The 17,642-nt window shown below is 43.0% G+C and overlaps 1 protein-coding gene across 4 annotated transcripts in view; it reads right to left on the bottom strand.

Moving 5' to 3' along the window:
- The window catches only part of JPH1 (junctophilin 1), a 75,101-nt gene extending 66,420 nt beyond the window's left edge, over positions 1–8,681 (bottom strand). For 2 of the 4 annotated variants that reach the window (XM_069466346.1, XM_069466348.1), the window contains exons 1-2: positions 8,041–8,681; positions 1,947–2,706 (exon numbers count right to left, since the gene is read on the bottom strand). In XM_069466346.1, coding sequence (XP_069322447.1) covers positions 1,947–2,706; positions 8,041–8,419 — 1,139 coding nt within the window. In that variant the 5' untranslated portion in view covers positions 8,420–8,681. The remainder of the gene's footprint in view (positions 1–1,946; positions 2,707–8,040) is intronic. The other 2 variants (XM_069466347.1, XM_069466349.1) reach the window with 1 other exon arrangement.
- Between the last annotated feature and the right edge of the window lie 8,961 nt (positions 8,682–17,642).

Below are 17,642 nucleotides of genomic sequence, written 5' to 3'. Positions count from 1 at the left end.
ACCATATAATACAGTACTCCCAAACTACACAATACTACCTTCGAAAGACTTTCAACAGAGAGAACGTGGCTGGAACTTGGGTAAGAGTGCTATGGCACTAGTGTAATCGCAGACCATCTTTGCGTCACTAAGTCCCCTTCCGTGATGTAGATTCCTCCAATGTAAACTAATCATAAAAGTCAATAATTAGAATAAATCATTTGTTGGAGTGTTCTGCACAGGTTTATTTTTTACCTGCCAAGACTGAACTGCCTCTAACATATCACTAAATTATAAGATGAAAATAAAATGGAAGAATCCAAGCCATGCATTTAAAACTAGAGGCTAGGGCCTAATAAAAGGTATATCGCTAGCTGTAAAAGCTAGTCAGCAAGATTAACTATGCCAAGTACCCTACCTACAAGCAAACTGAAAAGCAAAGTAGATCCAATGCTTGGTGATCAGCAAAAACTGTGATCTAAAATAAAAGATGCTTGGTAGGGAAGACAGGAGAGAGAGAGAGACTCTTCATGAAAGTTTGTGCTTATTAATAAGAAATATTAACTTTAAAATAGGATTAGTTTGGGGTAAAGATGAAAACTTTGAGGACTTTTAACATAATATGTATCTAAAAACAATGCAAAAACTGTGACCTCTTTTATTTAGTAGCCCTATTTACATTATTTTTCTTAACAGGGACATTAAAAAAAAGAACTCTAGAAGTCTGGAAGTATTCAGTTGAACCACAGGAAATCGCCATTTTTTTTTTGGACATTTAAAAACTTCAAATATCGGAAATTTCATATGGCTCAACAAAAAACGTGGGGCTTATTAATTCGATACTAAGACAAAAGCCTGGAGACATGCTAATATTTTGTGGTTTCAAAAGGAGGTTTACTTCTGTAGGAGAGTATTACTGAAGCAAGAACAGGATTTTTAATATTCTAAGCTAAATTTATGCCTCAAGTCACACAATACTATGGCCGGTCAGTACCCACTTAAGCCTAAAAATAAAATTTTCCATTTATAACCAGCCCTTTTTCCTTTTTGTCCAACTTATGATATCCATTCCTAATAGATTTCTCTATCCCTCTTACTGGATCCCTGAAACCAGCTATTTAATGGTAAAACTTCAAGCATATAGTCCTTCTGTGCCCACATACACCCCACTTGTCAATCTATTATTCGCCCGCTTTCTCCTACTCATGCCAGCCCTTCTCCACTGCTCTTCTTTCTTCCAACCTTGGCACATTGAGAGTCCCATCTGTCCATGTCAGGTTCCCTCCACCCCTTTCCTTTTAATATACCAATGATCTAATCTCTCCTGCATAGAATGTGATGATTCTTGTGAGCCTTAGTCTCTTTGCCTTTCCCATGCAGACAAGCTCTGTTGTTTCAAACATTGCATGCTAGATTGTCATGTTAACTTACCATGCTTCCTGTATCTAGATCTGGGTGGCTGTCTCAAAACCAATTTCACCTATAAGACTTCAATAAGCAGAACCTAAATTTTATAAGGTAGGATAATTTTATAGGCGGAGAGGTACACACCTCCATCGCAAATATTAGAATAAAGGTATAATACCTCTATACAAGGTATGTTTCCACGCGGATTGACACTTTCTTTCTGGTACGCAAAACACAAGGCTCTCTGCGGCAGCGTTTCAGAGGTCCTTCTTTAAAACATGTAACTTCCTGGACTCAGGAAGATGCGCAAGTTGTTAAATTTAGGGAAAGTAATTTAGAACAGGAAGAGGGACTCAATGTGCCTTCAACGTTTTTTGATGAGAGAAAGTTTCAGAACAGTACAGGCACATTTCTGACTCTCATTCTATGAGGCTTATTTTCCACCTTTGATTTTTTGGCAGTTGTAGAACCCATTTGGTGATGTCACCAGAAGACTGATAGACATAATTTTTGATATTACATTGTTTTGAACGACCCAGCAAACCCCAATATTTACATACCTTGAATTTGCTATTTCCACTTTGGTTCTCGCCATGGCCGCTGCCCTTTGCGCGCCTTCAATTGCTCTGTCCACCTTCTCCCTAGTTTTTGTATTTCTTATTGGTATAAGCTGCTTCCTTATTCCACGGACCAGAATATTATTTTTGTATTTTCCCTCTTCCTTGGAGCCGTCAGGAAACACGGTACAGCCATATCCATGCCTCTTGTTATTTGCCCACTCGCCTTCGTATTTCATGCCATTGGAGCGCTCGCTAACGCCAAAACCATTGCGCTTGTCATTCTTCCACTCGCCCATGTAGGTCTCCGTGGTGGTGGCGTCCACGTGGTCTTCCACGGGGCAAAAATCACAATCTACGTCGCCGAAGCTGATCGTGGAGTTGGCATCGCTGGAACTAATTCTGCTCATGGCCGCGTCGCTGCGGACCGAGCTGCGCTTGCTGGAGATGGAAGACTTGGATTCGGACTTGCGGAGTTTCATGCTTCCGAGGAGGGAGCCCCTTCGGAAGAGGCCGCCCTTCTTCTTGCCTGTGAGCTCGGCATCGGCGTGGAAGTTGAGGACGAAGCCCCCGCGGGTGCCGGCCGGGCTGTCGGCGGCGGCCGCGGCGTCGTGGAGCACGCTGCCATTGCTCTGCTCGCTGCGCAGCGAGGCCAGCGAGGTGCGCAGCGGGGAGCGGATCACCGTGGCCATGCCATAGGGCACGCTCTGGCGCACACCATAGCCATGCCGCATGCCTCCGGCCCACTGGCCCTGGTAGGTACCTTGAAGAGACCGCAAGAAAGCACAGCATGAGTTGGGGGCAGAAGGGGTGCAATCACCTGCAACCAGCCTGTGCGCACTGGGAGAACGCAGAGCGCAGGGCAGGCAGGCCCAAGGTCAAATCCCCATACCACACATTCCCAAGTCAACCCTACGGGATACTTTGCATCCACCTGTGAATCCCTGCCCTGTAATTTTGGGTCTAAGGTTTTAATGCAATTGTATAAAATTTTCCAATGGTCTGTGATAATTTTTGCTTTTCATTTAAAAATGTATATGAATGTTTCAGATGAAAACCACTACTTTCCTAATACAAAAAGAGTGATCATTAGGAAACAACTCCCCCCCCTGAAATTAACACATCAGAAACCTCTTTTAGGAAGACACTACAACTGTAGAAGATGAATTCTGTTTGTAAATTTTATTCTAATTTTACTAATTTAGCTGAAAAACTCTAAAAGTGACTTTTAGGTCTATGTCAGTATAACATTCCAACAAGCACAAAGACAAAATTATCAGTGATCTGAATACTTGGGACATGGGTCAAATGAACGTCTTAAGTTGTCTATGTTCATTTTACCCGTGTTTGGTTTTTTTTTTTTTTGTAGGGAAAATATTTAGGATTGAAATTTAGATTTGGGTGAACCTTTTTGAGCCAAGGGTGACTTGACAAAAACAATATATATCCTGAATATAGTAAACCGTTAATGAAAAAATGAGTGATTTCTTTAACATTTTCGTGCTTCCAAGTGAAAAGGTCAAGCTTTGTGCCACATTACTTGTCAAATGTCTACATTCTCTTTATAGATTTCCTAGCCTCCACCACTGCACTGTGAATCACATCACAGACTAAAAGCACCCTGAGGGTAGGAATTACTTTGTAAGAGAACACAAAATTCCCAAACTCATGCTTTCCTGTCCTGTGGTCTGTGGGTATTGGTGTTTGTGGATTGAGGGCGTTTGATGACTGTTTATAGTAAACAGCTATGGTGGCTACAAAGAGCACACCCTTTATCCCTAGAAAAACTGAGATAAGTCCAGATGAAACCTTCCACTCTTACCATTTTGGACTTCATCTCAGAACAAAGGTATATTTGACAGTTTCCATTAACACTTTGTTGATACCAAATTACTTTTTCAACAAATATTATGCCTTTTCGGGAATAGGATAACCTCTAATCCAAAGCATTTATTCTATGTTTTTCTACTAAATAAGCAAAGACATTTTAAAAATAACCTGGTATAGGTTTTTAAATCATCTTAGGAGGAAATGAATGTTAAATTAGGGAATTTAGAAGTTTCTTTTCAAAATCAAGGCCATTTCCTTTCATTAAAGGCAAATTTTAAATTATAGTATCCCTTAAAAGAAGCTATCTGGAAATTTTAAAATGTAATTGCTTCTGTGTTATTCATAACAATTCACAATGTCACAGAAAATACATCATTACTCTGTCTTGACCTTTTCCCATTTCTGATTATATAGACCTACCCTGCAGTCACATTGCATTTTATATTTCCCTGCACAAATTTCTATTGTGTGGTATACATTTTTAAAATACTGAACAATAATGCTAGTTGTTTTATATCACTGTATTAACAAGGACTGATTATTTGAAAAGTTAAAACCAAATGACCGCCAAATCAAAAGTCTGACCAATTTGAAGACTATCTTCTCTTTCCATTAATTCTGACATATTTACATCACAAAGACAATAGCAGGGCAACAGTGAAATACTAAGAGGTTCTGGTACTGTGAATGTCAAATTCTGGATAGATGTGAAGTCTTAACCTGACATCTATGAACTTCTGAGGTGAACCATAGATTTCTCAAAAGGATTAACCCAAGAGGATAAGACAGTCACATAAAACATTTCAGGTTAAGAAGCTTCCTACTGAATTTCAGCCATCACCAAATAATACCACCTCAACAGGAAAGGGAATAGAATTATTAGGAAATTTCAACTTTTGACTTTTCCTTTGCTTATACATATAATATATAAATTCTAGGATAAAAGTTATACAACTTGACTTGCACATACTAAACCACCTCATTTTTAATATTTCCTTTGGTTAAATAAATACTATAATCATATCCTTCTAACTTTTCTATATAATGACAACTTAATTTTGCTGGAACAAGTTGCAGAGATGGTGTTTGATATCAATAAGTATTTGCACTTTTTAAACACAACCATACCATCTTGGTAAATGTTTAACACTAAAGGAAAATTAACAGCTAGTTTCCTTAAACTGATATCTCCAAAAATAAGATTCGTATTTAGAATTTCCAAAGAAGTACTGCTAGAAAATCCAAGCTGTCTAAGGCAACAGCAATAATTAGAAAGTTTAAGTCTCTGCTCAACTGTCAAATAGGGAAGGGGCGGGGGGAACAACAGCATTGGCCACATTCCTCTCCCATTTTGTTAAATCGCAGTGTATGAAAGAATTCCTCCATGGAATTGCTAGAAACCAATTTACAGTCAAACTGTTAGTAGTTCATCTGAAATTTAAAATAGGTTTAGTTTAGTCAATGAACCTAGAAAAAAAGGGCCTATTTCTTTATGAAGCAGGTGGGTTCCAACTTCTCCCTGCTGCTCAAATAAAGTTCTAATTAGCTCCTCGATTCCTAAAATATAGATGTGTATTTCACAAGTATAGAAATTATTTTTTTACCAGTTTTAAGTTGTGTTCACTTGGGAGCTAACTTTTTAGATCTAGCCATTTTAACTACACAATCTTGCAGTGGAAGACATCCAGTTAGGAATGAGTTTCAGTCAAATTTGTACTGCATTCTGCCAAACTTAAGTTTATATGCTACGAATGGGTACGCGTCTAGTTAACAAGACATTGTGTCCTCCCAGATGTTTTCAATAGTTTTATGACAGGTAAAAAAACAAAGTACAGCAGATCAGAATTTGCATAAAAAATTCTGGGCACCTAGACTTGGATTTCATGAGTATGGTACTAATGTATTCAGAGGGTTTCTATTTCAACAACAATTCACATACAAATCACCAATAAATTAAGTGATACTTCTCATATGGAATTACTACTTCCTTCCTCCTCCAGTTTAATGTTGCCACAAAATACATGGAATTAGATTTTACTTGAATTCGATATAGAACGTACAGGAATGGACATGTGGAGGTACAGAGAGTGGAGACAAACAAGCTTTTTAGTGAAGACAAGGAAAGTGATTTTCCTATTTTGGCCAAAACTTTTGTATGAAATAAGTTATAATAATACACTTGCATTTAGACTCCCCTTTTATGATTAAGGGCTTTCTAATGAAATGAAGGAACATATGAGACAAAGTAGAAAATCAAGTAGCAGAGTAGACTTTCTTTCAATACTGATTTTTAAGAGTTTTTTCCCCTTCCTAGTTGCAGCATATTAGATTTTTTTGTGGGGGGGGGGAGTAGAAAAAGAAAACCACAGTACTATGGTGACGCCAAATTTTAACTTTTTTAATTTTTAAAAGTTCGTTTTAAAACAGAGGGCAGATTATTCAGAAAGTCATCCTGGATATTTATTTGGGCTTCTACAACATGTACATAGACAGCCTTTACTGTGCTATATATATTTTGATTACTAGGTATAATGAATGCTCTAAACCAAGAGAGTTTGTTTAATGAGTAGTAACTTTAAAAGAAGACTATTTTTAACCTTCCAAAACTGAAGTGAGAGAACTATCCATGGCCTTCTTAAAAGGTTATAAAATAAGGCACATATTTAAAGAATAAATTATGCATTCCACTTTTGAGCATGGAATTTAGTTATATAGTACAGCTGGGGCCTCCAATAAAATCTGGTCACACACAAGCTAACATATTTATAGGGCTGTCAACCAAGGCACTTTATGCCCATCCAGAACATTTAAGGGCTCTAATTAGCTACTGTGGAACTTGGGACTCACATAACCCATAGAAAAGTATTAGAGAAAGTTTTTTTTTCTTTTACTCCATGAGAACCGTATCTTTTATTTATACTGTAGGATGAAAAGATGTCCTTTTTAGCAAGTCCTACCATTTTGTAGTTTTGCATTTGAAACATAGCCGGAATGTTCTGAGTAAGTGAAGTGTACAAATTGTATAAGCTTTTATATAAGCAATGGCATAACTGGGGTTGCAGTGGGCTGGAGAAACTTTTAATTGGATCCCTTTAATATCCTCCAACTCTGAGCTGCTTAATTCCAAAAGGTGACATCGCCCTCCTACAACCTTTTTCAATTAAATGTGATTATGTTTATTATCAGAAAATGTACTTTGCCAAAGCATAAGCCATTCATCTCTCAGTTTATTATACAAGGAAATTGATCAGGTTTTGACACCTGTTTCAATGATGTATACTTTTCCTAATAAAAAAAGGAACTTCTGTCCTATTTATATACACAATTTCTTTTGCAAATATTGTTAAATATTAAAATCAGGTGACTTTTGTTCACAGCCGGGCATAGTTTAGTAGGTCATACACCTTAATGCAAATTGGCGTTTCAGTACTACCATTCTCAGTAGCTATTAACTTAGCTGCTACGGGAACATACCTTTCAATTGTTTTAAAAAATGTACACATTATTGCCCATTTCAAAAATATTTTCCTAATGATTCATACAAAGGTCTCCAGGTCAGCAAGGACTGCTATTCTTTTGATGGAAAACCAATACTTTAAGGAACCGAATGAAAACTAGGAATTTACACTCTCTGAACCCCACCTTCATCAGGTGGCCTCTCCTCTTTCCATAACTAGGACGTTTCCAAATGCACCCCTAAATATGGTGTAATTCCCCAGCATCCTAGTTATGGGGTTCTGGCTTCTATCTTTAGGCTACTAGAGGACCAGAAGCGAAATACGACTCCACGTGAAACCAATCCGCGGAGCGGTCAGCACAGACCGCCGGCCTCACAAGCCCAGGGCGTTCGCTCTAACTCCTCCAGAGTGGCGATTTCAAACCCGGCCGGGAGAGGGAGGGATCAGGAACGTAATGTGACGGGCTCAAGTGACAGCGTCCTCTCTCGAGCCCAACCCTCCCGGGCGGCGCTCCCTCTTGGTGGCAGTGCAGCGCTGGCGCCGGCCAGGTATATTCACGCCTCGCTTCCCCGGGTGTGGACACACCGCCCGCTTCAAGAACGGGGTCAGCGCAAACCCTCGCGCCACCAGTCCCGTCCCAACGCACCCTCCGGGGAGGGAGGGCACGGGAGGTGGGTGGGAAGCTTCCCCAGGTGTTTTGGCGGGTTTCCGGACACGTGCGCCTCGCGTCCTCCCCGCTTCCCCGCAGGCTGGGCAAAGCCCACCGCACCAGCTCGCGGGGCGGCCGAGCCGCCTGCGACGCCGCTCACCTCCGTCCCCGTAGGTCTCCACGCCGTACCCGTCCTGCAGCCCGTTACTCCAGGTACCCTCGTAGCGAGCGGGGGTGCACAGGCTCTGCCGGACCCCGTAGCGCCCCTTGAAACCATGTGACCACTCCCCCCGGTACATCCACTTGCCCTTCGTCTCCACCCCCAGCCCGTGCCGCTTGCCCTGCGCCCAGTATCCCTGGTAGGTGTTGCCGCTGGGCCAGGTGTAGCCTCCGACCACCTCGAAGCCGTGCGACCAGGAGCCCGAGTACTCGCCCTGGCCCTTGGGCCCCGTGCAGATGCCATGCCCGTGCGCCTTGCCCTCCTCCCAGCCGCCGCAATAGGTGCCGCCATCGTCGAAGTCGAACCTTCCGCCCGTCATTCGGGGGGCAGCCCCGGCGCGCTCCCCGCGGGGGCACGGACGCGGGCAGTGCTGGGCACGGCAGGGTGTAGCTCGGGGGTGGGGGCCCGGCGGGCGAGCTCACGACAGCGCCCCGGGCAGCTCGCGCCGCCGCTCGGCTCCAGTCCGACGCCGCCCCCGTCCTCCCTCCTCTTTTGCCGCCGCCACCGCCGCCTTCCTCCTCCTCCTCCTCCGCCGCCGCCGCCGCCGCCGCCGCCGCCCCGGCCAGCGCCGCGCGCGAGAGGACAGCCCAGGCTCCTGAGCGGACCTTCAGCTGCTCCCGCCCGCCCACGTGAGCCGGGCACCGCCCCGTGCCCGCCCCTCGTCCCCTCCCCGGGGCGCCGAGGCCCAGCCCCGCGGCGCTCCCGCTCCACCGGGCCCTGCCCCCAGCCCCGGGAGCTGCCGCTTCCCCGGCGGGCGGGCGCGGGGACCGGTTGGCGCGCATGTGTTCGCGCAGTGGGATGCCAGTTGGAGGGCGAGTGTACCCTGGGCCGCGCGACAATCCCTGCCTGTAGATGAAGGCGCGGCCGCCGGAGGCTCCGGTGTTTGTGTTTGGGGTTTTTCAATGTGGTTAAGCTCCTGTAAGTGCCGCCACGTGTGTGTTGAGGGAAAACTCAATTGTATGCGTGTTTGTCTGCATGGGGTTTGTAGTTGCATTTTTTCGGCATTCCAACTTCTGTACTGTTGCATTTGTCATGTTCAGCTGTCGTCATGAGTTAATATCCCCAGATATATGTATGCATGTGCTATAAATCTTCGGCAGCCTAGATATAATTGTGCAGAATGTTCTTTTACACCTACCCATTTCAGAGCACATGTGTTTGCATTTATTTAATGAAGCTACTGGGGAGGGGAGCAGTGCAGTTTGAAGAAAGTGCAGAATAAGTTGGTTATTTTTTTTGTTTGTAATAATGAGGATGTTTTTAATCTGCCTTTTCAGGGGTACAGGATATTACTTTTATATTAGAACCTGCTCCCCCTCGTGCTTCATTTGTTCTTCTGAACAACCTTAGAGATTCTTCAACCTGGAGCTGTGTACCCAACAGGCAGATGGCTCAGTCTGTGTATATTGTAGAAGTGTCTGGAATGTATACTTGATACTTCTCCACTGGTATCCACGGTTTAAGAAAGTAAATAGAAGTTTTCAAGGAGGAATATGGTAAGTAAAACACTGCTCTAAACTTGCAAAGAGGCTGTGACCTACAAAACCAGGGACAAGCGTCAGCTGATCTACAGTACTTTCCTGCTACAACACTGCTTTATTGAATTCACTTTAGACAATTCTAAACTTCTAAACCTTGATTTCACCATTTCCCAAATGGGAATGACAAGATTTGCCTTTCCCTTTCTATGTTAGGTAATAACTGAGTATATTGTAGGTGCAGTGCCAAGCCAAAAATTAAGAGATTTGGTAATAGGCAGATTGAATCAGTATTGCCTCTGGTGAGAGGAAGTATAAGTCTCAACGTCACCCTCAAAATACCCATGGGAGATACTTCTTATAAGTTCACAGCCAAAGATCTCAGGTTAGCCTTTCAAGGAAACTGCTTTGTAGGGTATTCCTGTTATTTCTTAGGCTGAGAGGCCTTTGGATGACTGGGTGAACATCAGAAGCCATCAAAGGTTCTCTCACTAGGTATTTGATAATCAGATAAAAATATAAGGACAGGTGTCAGGAAGGCAGCAGAGAAAAAGTAGACTAATCTGCACAGAAAAGGAACTGAAATTGACCTTGATGGTCTCTATCTCAGCACTGGAGTTGGCCTTTCCTGCTTATCTGGCTGAGAGACTGAAGGAAAAATCTCAGTTTATGCAGAACCAAATCACCAAAGAGAATTAGAAACCCTCATGCATGGCACTGCCCACAGAGTTGCCAGGAATAGTGCTTACCCTAGTGGCCTGAAATAATTACGCATCTCACACAGCATTTTGTCCTGGACTGGGGATTGATTTAGGCCGCTGGGAGACGAGGGCCCAGGGTTTTGAGGCTGAGCCATAATTCCATTTCTCTTATGGGATACACCAGAATCAGCAGCTAGTGTGGAGAGACGCAGTCCCATCTATTTTGAGGTTCTGTTTGATATGAGAAACAGTGTGTTTGCTCAAGCCAACTTTTTTTTTCTTGTCTCTTTTTAAACTGGCTTTCTTTACAGAGTAGCTTTTGTCCCTTTGCTGTGTGTGTGTGTGTGTGTGTGTGTGTGTGTGTGTGGACTCATATATCTTCTGGTTTAAGTTTTGGAAACATTTATTTCTCTTCCTAAATGTCATTCGAGTATGTAATGAGAATATATTTTCTGGAATATATTCCACAGCAAGTGTCTGGCTTCTATAATGGGTATCTAGTTCATTTATGGTAGATGGACAAAGGATGGTGTTACACACACATCTGGGTAGAATATATGAGATTTGGGGAGGATAAAAGACATGGCCATTTATTTCTTAATCTTTTCTTCTGACTATCCCTAATAGATTCCTTCCTTAAAAGGAACCTTAATTAAAAGTGAGACTCTACTACCAGCTATTTTTAAATTTTAACTAATCTTAATTCTAACTTGACTCTTGCCATTGACTCTCTTCATGAAAGAAAGTTGGTATTGAATTTTTGGTAACTTAACGATTTTTGGCAAAGTAACCATATAAGCCATGCTTCCATTTACCTGCTGCCATCACAATGGAATGTTTCCACAGTCACATAGATGCATTTGTTAATGTAAGTGTTCAAGGTCAGTGGTAATGGCTAGAGATGACTAGGAAGGAAAACAAGGAAGAGATGCTGAGAGTGATGGCATAGCAGATAGCAGGCGCTGGAATAGTGTTTTAGTTTAATAGTCAGGGTTAGTAATGTCCTTATTTTCCCTCTCACTCTGAACCTTTGCCCTGGATAAGGGGGAGTTGAATTTAGCTTTAAGAAGGGATTAGTAAGAAGAGAATGTGAATGTTGGTCTGACAGGTGGGATGGGGGAGGCTATTAAGACTCAGGGGCCAACAACTACTCTAGCAGTTTGTTTTCCTCCATGTGCAAAACCCAGCTATTTATATAATAATGTATATTTCCATTCTAAAAAATTTTATAACGAATTATAAGCCATTTTGAGTGTGAATATGACCAGTTAACACCATATTGGTCGGGTTGTTTTGCTTAGAATTTAATGGTGTTTTTTTAAAAAATGAAGGTGTGTTGAAAAACTTCTTGGTGACTTCATTTTATTTATATATTAGAATTAGAAAATTTTTAATTAAATTTACAAATGACAAAAAGCTAAGCTGTCAGTGTTTATTGTCTAAAGGATTTGATTCAAAGAGTGTAAAAAAATACAATAAAAATACAATAAAAATCACTTGATTTGTAAGTCAAAATGAGTATTACTAGATTGAAAATCAAATAATCAAAATAATTTGAATGTTTGTAATAAAGCATTCATAAAAATTTAAGAAATTTGTACATGATAAATACAAAAATTGGGAAATATGGTCACAAGCTTTGCAGGCAACATGAAATCAGAAGAGGAAAGGAATTCCAAAATGAATGGTCTTCAGATCTTTTAAGGCCACTATTGTGTACGAAGTACCATGCTCAGGTTTTTACAGGTATTAATTCCCTTATACTTCATAATAACTCCATGCTATTAGTACTAATAACACAACCATTTTACAGAAGGAGAAAATAAGGTTTAGGGCATTTACATGCCGTGGGTTATTCAAGGAAGAAATGGTTGAGATGGGATTCAAACCCAGGTCTGTGTGACTATAGAGGCGGTTCTTTATCCCTATCCTTTATTGGAGGGAGGATGAGAGCACCTTGGGAGCTTTCAAATTCGGGGAGGAAGCAGTTTGGGTAGAAAGCAAAGAGAATCAAAAAGAATGGTGAAGATGACTTTTATTTTTTTCTTTCTTTCTCTCTTTTTGTTTTTAGAATAGCTGCCTGGGTGAATCGTAATGCTACTGTCTAGAATTTTTTAAAAAGTGGAAGGAGAGTAAATTTAAATTACAGGGGCTGGGGAAGATATGTTTATTTAGGAGAGGATGATCCAGAAATATATCCCAGAGGAGACATTCAGTGGGCAGCTGGGTAGTAGAGGTCAAAAACTAAAAGTAAGTAAACTGATAAATAAATAATTCTCATTTTTCTCCTGTCTCTGATGGCTGTTGTTCTATCTTTCCTTCTTTTGAGACTTGTACTGTTCACTCAAGCCTTGCACACAACCTGGACCTCACTTTGACCCAGAAAGTAAGGTCCCAGAAGGCCAACTCTGAAAACTGGAACTTTACAATCCCACTCTCTGACGGCATTCTCTTGTCATTCCCACTCTCACTGAACACACCATCAGCTCATCAAAGTCTCCTCTCCTTGGTTGTTCTCCCTGTCCTCCTGGCTCTTCCTTACCTACCCTGCCTGGAGGCCCTAGTGAGTCATTTCCACCACACCGTCCCTGACACTCAATTTTCTTTCCATAGTGACCTCCTGGTATACCTGCCCACCCAGTCCCCAATCCTAAGCCACCATTTCTCATCCCCTACTTCTAGGAAGCCCCCTTCTGGAGATAATCCCATCATTTACTAGTTGCCACTACAGATGGTGGTTGCAAGCCTTGGGTGGTCCCTCCACGCTGCACAGCAGACCTTTCCCAGGCAAGTTCAAGATGTTTATCACTGTCCTGGAGCCCTATCTTCTCCCACACAGAAGAAGGAGCTAAGATATGGGAACACCCTCCACTTTCCTTTCTTCGAAACTTCACACCACTTCCCATTTTATTCCTCTCTCTGCCTACCCGCTCCTAGAAGAAGAGATATCCTTTTTCTTCCTCAAGTTATGAATCAATTCCTTCTCTCTTTTAAATATGCTTTAGTTTCTTCCCTTCTAGCCAACAAACATGCTCTTGTGTCCTCCATCTTGAGACAGTCCTGGTTGGCTGGTCCTGTGTTCTTCTCAAGTCCTCTGTGTCTCTTCTTGAAGTTGCAGACCTTGAACGAGTACATTACATTCAAGTGTTTACCTCTTCTCTGATTCTCACACCACTTGATTCCGATTCTGTTCTCACTAGTCTAGTGAAACCTGTCTAGCCATTAGGGGCCTCCTATGTGACAGATAGAATGGCATCTCTTCAGTTCCTGTCCTGCTAGTGGCAGCTGTGAATCTCTGATACTGTGAGCACTTACCTCCGGGGCTTCTGTGAAGCCTGTGTCTCATGCTTCTCTTCTGTCTCTTCTCCTACCACTTCAGCTGTCTCATTCCCTGTGTCTTTTTCTCATCCCTTTCTAGTCTCCTTAATTTTAGGCTATCTGTTGTGTTTTAACCATTAGCTTCATGGTACCAGAATTTTGCATAATTGCTGGATACTTGTTGGCTTATCTTGTACGACTAGGCAATCTTGCCCTAGAGGCTAAGAGTATGATTTGGAAATAGTCTAATTCTGATACAAAAACACCAGCTGAGCCTTATTTAAATCTCAAGGGCAAATGCTTTGATTTCTTCCCATGACTTGTCCCTGTGGCCCTCTGCCTGCTCTTCCTAGTGGGGAAAGCTCCACGTAGACCTGGACTGCAATGTGTCCAATGATGAGGCTCACAATGAGACTTACAGAGAGTTTCAGGAAAGTCAGATTTTCTAACAATGGAAAAGGTAGTGACAGATTAAAGGGGGATTCAAAAAAAGCAGTAAGCTTGAAGACAGAATGGATTGAAGACCTAGTTCCTGAAGCAAACCATAGAATGTATACATATGTATATATGTATATGATTACTATCTTACGTTTGGAGACATAGAGTGGTAAGGCTCAGACCTTGATCGTAAGGATATAAAACATCTCTAAAGAGGCAGGAGATAAAAAATAATAAAAGTACAAGGGAGACAATTACAAGTAGCCAGTAAGTGCCAAATGTCCTAAGAGTTCAGAGGACAAAGTGATTTTGTCGACTGCTATGGTTCAAACTATTTTTGGGAATCACGGGCATATTGTTTAGCTTTGTGGATATAGTGGAGGTTCATCCTTCCAGACATCTATAATGGAATGATCTTCTTGAGTTAAGAGGCACCCTACAGAAGGGGGGAATGAGGAGAATCCATGTTTGTGATTGTGAGAACAGAAGAGACTTCCTGGAAAAGAGGACCCTGGGATCTGAGGAAACATAGTGAGGAGTTCATCTCTCTCATGCTACATTTAAAATCACAATGCTTTTCAAGCTGTGGTTGAAAAGGCAACTCGGTACTTGAAATCACACAAATTAGATATGGCAAGGGAATATAAAAGCATTTTGGGGAGTGTCGGTATTAAGATGTAGTTAAAAGTTACGAAAATTGATGGGATAACCTTTTCATAAAGCAGTTAAATAAAGAAGGGAAGCACACAATATTGCTGAAAGCACAACTAAGGAGTAAGTAGCTGCTAAGTGACTCATAGCTGAAGGAAAGAAAAAAGAAATCAATTATTAGACAGTAAAAGAAATGTAAATTATAACTGAGGAATGAATGGTTCCGAGAGCTCTGGAATGGGATTTGAAACAATAGCCAATAATAGAAAAGGCTTTCCTCAAACTGAATGACAAAGGCAGGGAGGATATTTAATCCTTGCCAAGTGTTGTAGTCCCAGTCTGCATGTCACCTCAGCATGCACACCTCAGAGCCCTGTAGGATTCTTCAGATACTATTGCATTCTGGATAAAGCTTAAATTCCTCTTCTTTTCCTGAATCGTACTGTAGCATTTTTGTCATCTCTTGCATTTCACTTACCGCTTTCTTGTGGCAGGCACTCTTTAAAGCTTACTGAGACATCAGAACACCCACAGGGTGGCCACGGAGGTGCATGCTCAGATCTCCCTTCTGGAGGACCTGGGTGAAGAGAGTACTTGGTAGACGACCTCCAGCAGCTTTGACTTCAGATCTGCTGAGTGTTCACATCAAGGCCACCCTCTGCCCAGGACAGCCCTGCCAAAGTAAAAGGCAAACTGCTGCATCTTGTGTTCTGTAATGTAAAAAGGGGAACAGAACACCCGGTAGGCTTCTTTGGTGGCAATGTACTCCACACTTAGAAATTGCTCCAGCATATATGCTGGGTCACAGGGAAGGGAGGCTGCCAGCTTTGAGAGGGCTCAGAGTGGAAGAGGGTTTTGCCAGAGGCCCAGGTTGTGATGCCAGCAGCCCCTCCTCTTGGGCCATATGATCAGGCAGATCCTGTGGTGTTGGAGGTATCAGTGGTGAGAAAAGATACATGGAGATTATAGCAAGCCCCATGGAGGAATCACGATGCAGGTCTGTGGGGATCTAAAGTAAGGACATGTCATCTGCAACAGAGAATCATCTATCCTTCGAGAAACAGTTCTTGGTAAGTTGCTTGGCTTTGGTAAACATGAGACCAAGTGATCGTTCATCCAGAATTTCCCATTGTGAGCTGAGTCCTGTTGAACCTGCCAAGGCAAAATTGGATAGACCCAGAAGCAGTCTACTGTGGGATGGACGTGGTGTATCTAGGATCAAGTTGAGCAGGACCAAAGGGCATGAATGGCTGCAAGGACAGGTTGCCCTGACCCCTATGTTCTCCACCCGGGTTGCACTAGTGCCCCTTCCCTGGCTCTCTCAAGGGGCAGATCGGGGCTCTATACGGCCAGCTGAAGGAGGAGGAAAAGCTCACATTTGGTTTATGGATGGGCAAGTTCAGTGTGTAGATGGAGCATAAAATGGATGGAAGCTGCTTTACAACCACACTCAGGACTGATCTTGAAAGCCTGTAGACAGAGAGAATCTGTCCAATGGGCAGAGCTATGAGTGGTGAACCTTTGTGTGAAAGGAAAAGTGGCCCAAAGTGGGAATATATATAGATTTCGACAGCCTGGCCATCTGGTCAGATGCCTGGAAGGAAAAGGACCGGAGACATGGAAGTCCAGGGTGGAGATGTGTGGATGAAGGTGTAGGAGTGAACACAAAGCATGGAGAGTTTTGTACTGCTTGTTAGTGCCCATCAAGGAAAAGCACTGAACAGGATTCAGCTGGTTGATGTTAGTTGGCCTTCCTCAACAGCCATCCCAGAGGTAGGACAAGGGGCACATGAACTTAGTAGCCTTGGTGGCAGAGATGGAGGTTATACATGGGCTCAGTAGCAAGGGTTCTCATTTATCAAGGTCAGTTTAACTACTGCTGCCTCTGAATGTCCAATCTGCCAGCAACTGAGACTATTTCTTGGGAATGCCAATCACCAACTTGGTGACAAGTTGACTATTTCAGGCTCCTTCTGTCCTGGACAAGCCAGTGGTTCATCCTTACCAGGGGTAGACAACTATTCTGATTTGCCTTTCCCGGCCACAGAGCCTCAGCCTGTACCACCACTGTCCAGGGGCTTCTGGATGCCTGATCCACAGGCGTGGAACCTCACCTCACAAATGTCCCACCAAGGGACCCACTCCACAGTGGAGGAGGTGCTAAAGTGAGCCCTGATCGTGAGGCCCACTGTTCTTATAGCATATCGTATTACTGCATACTCTATTATCCATGATGAGCCAACCTCATCAAATGATGGGATGGTCTCCTAAAGGCACAGCTGAAGTTCCAGTTTGCTGGTATTAATGGAATGGTGTTCTTTGGGATGTACTGTATACACTAAAACAGACCTCTCTGTGGTACGATCCCTAATAGGAAGAACACATAGGCCTGGGAACTAAGGTGGAAGCAGTCGTACCTCACTTACTATCACATCCGGTGACCTGCTCTGGGTCTTTGTCCTTCCTATCCCTACAACTGTATGTTCTGCAGGGCCCCCAGCGGGGAAGCAGTCTTGCTAGAGGACAAAGCAGGAGTTCTGTTGAACTGCAAACAATGGCTACTTGCCTGCCAGTGCCAGGGATTGTGCCCAGGGATCCGCAGGTGAGAAGAGGAAGTGCCATACTGGCAGGGGTGATTGACCCTGATGAGCAGGAGGAGACTCTTATACAACAGGGACAGAAAGGAATATATGCCAAACCCAGGTGATCCATTCAGGTGCTTCCTGGTCCTCCATGGACCCCCTGTAACTTGGATGCACACATGCAGCAACCCCATCTGAGAAGGGTATCACTTCTAGGGGTGGAGAACCTGAGGCCTTAAGGCCACATATCGCCTTCTAGATTCTTAAGTTCTTTTGACTGCCTCTAAATGTAACAGAACAAATCCTTTTACTAAAGGATTTAGGCCACAGGTTCCCCACTCCAGTACCAGATAAGCCACCAGAACCTGCGGATG

The sequence above is a fragment of the Eulemur rufifrons genome, chromosome 3, assembly GCF_041146395.1.
Source record: "Eulemur rufifrons isolate Redbay chromosome 3, OSU_ERuf_1, whole genome shotgun sequence".
Lineage (NCBI taxonomy): Eukaryota > Metazoa > Chordata > Mammalia > Primates > Lemuridae > Eulemur > Eulemur rufifrons.
This window is presented reverse-complemented; position numbering and strand designations above follow the sequence as displayed.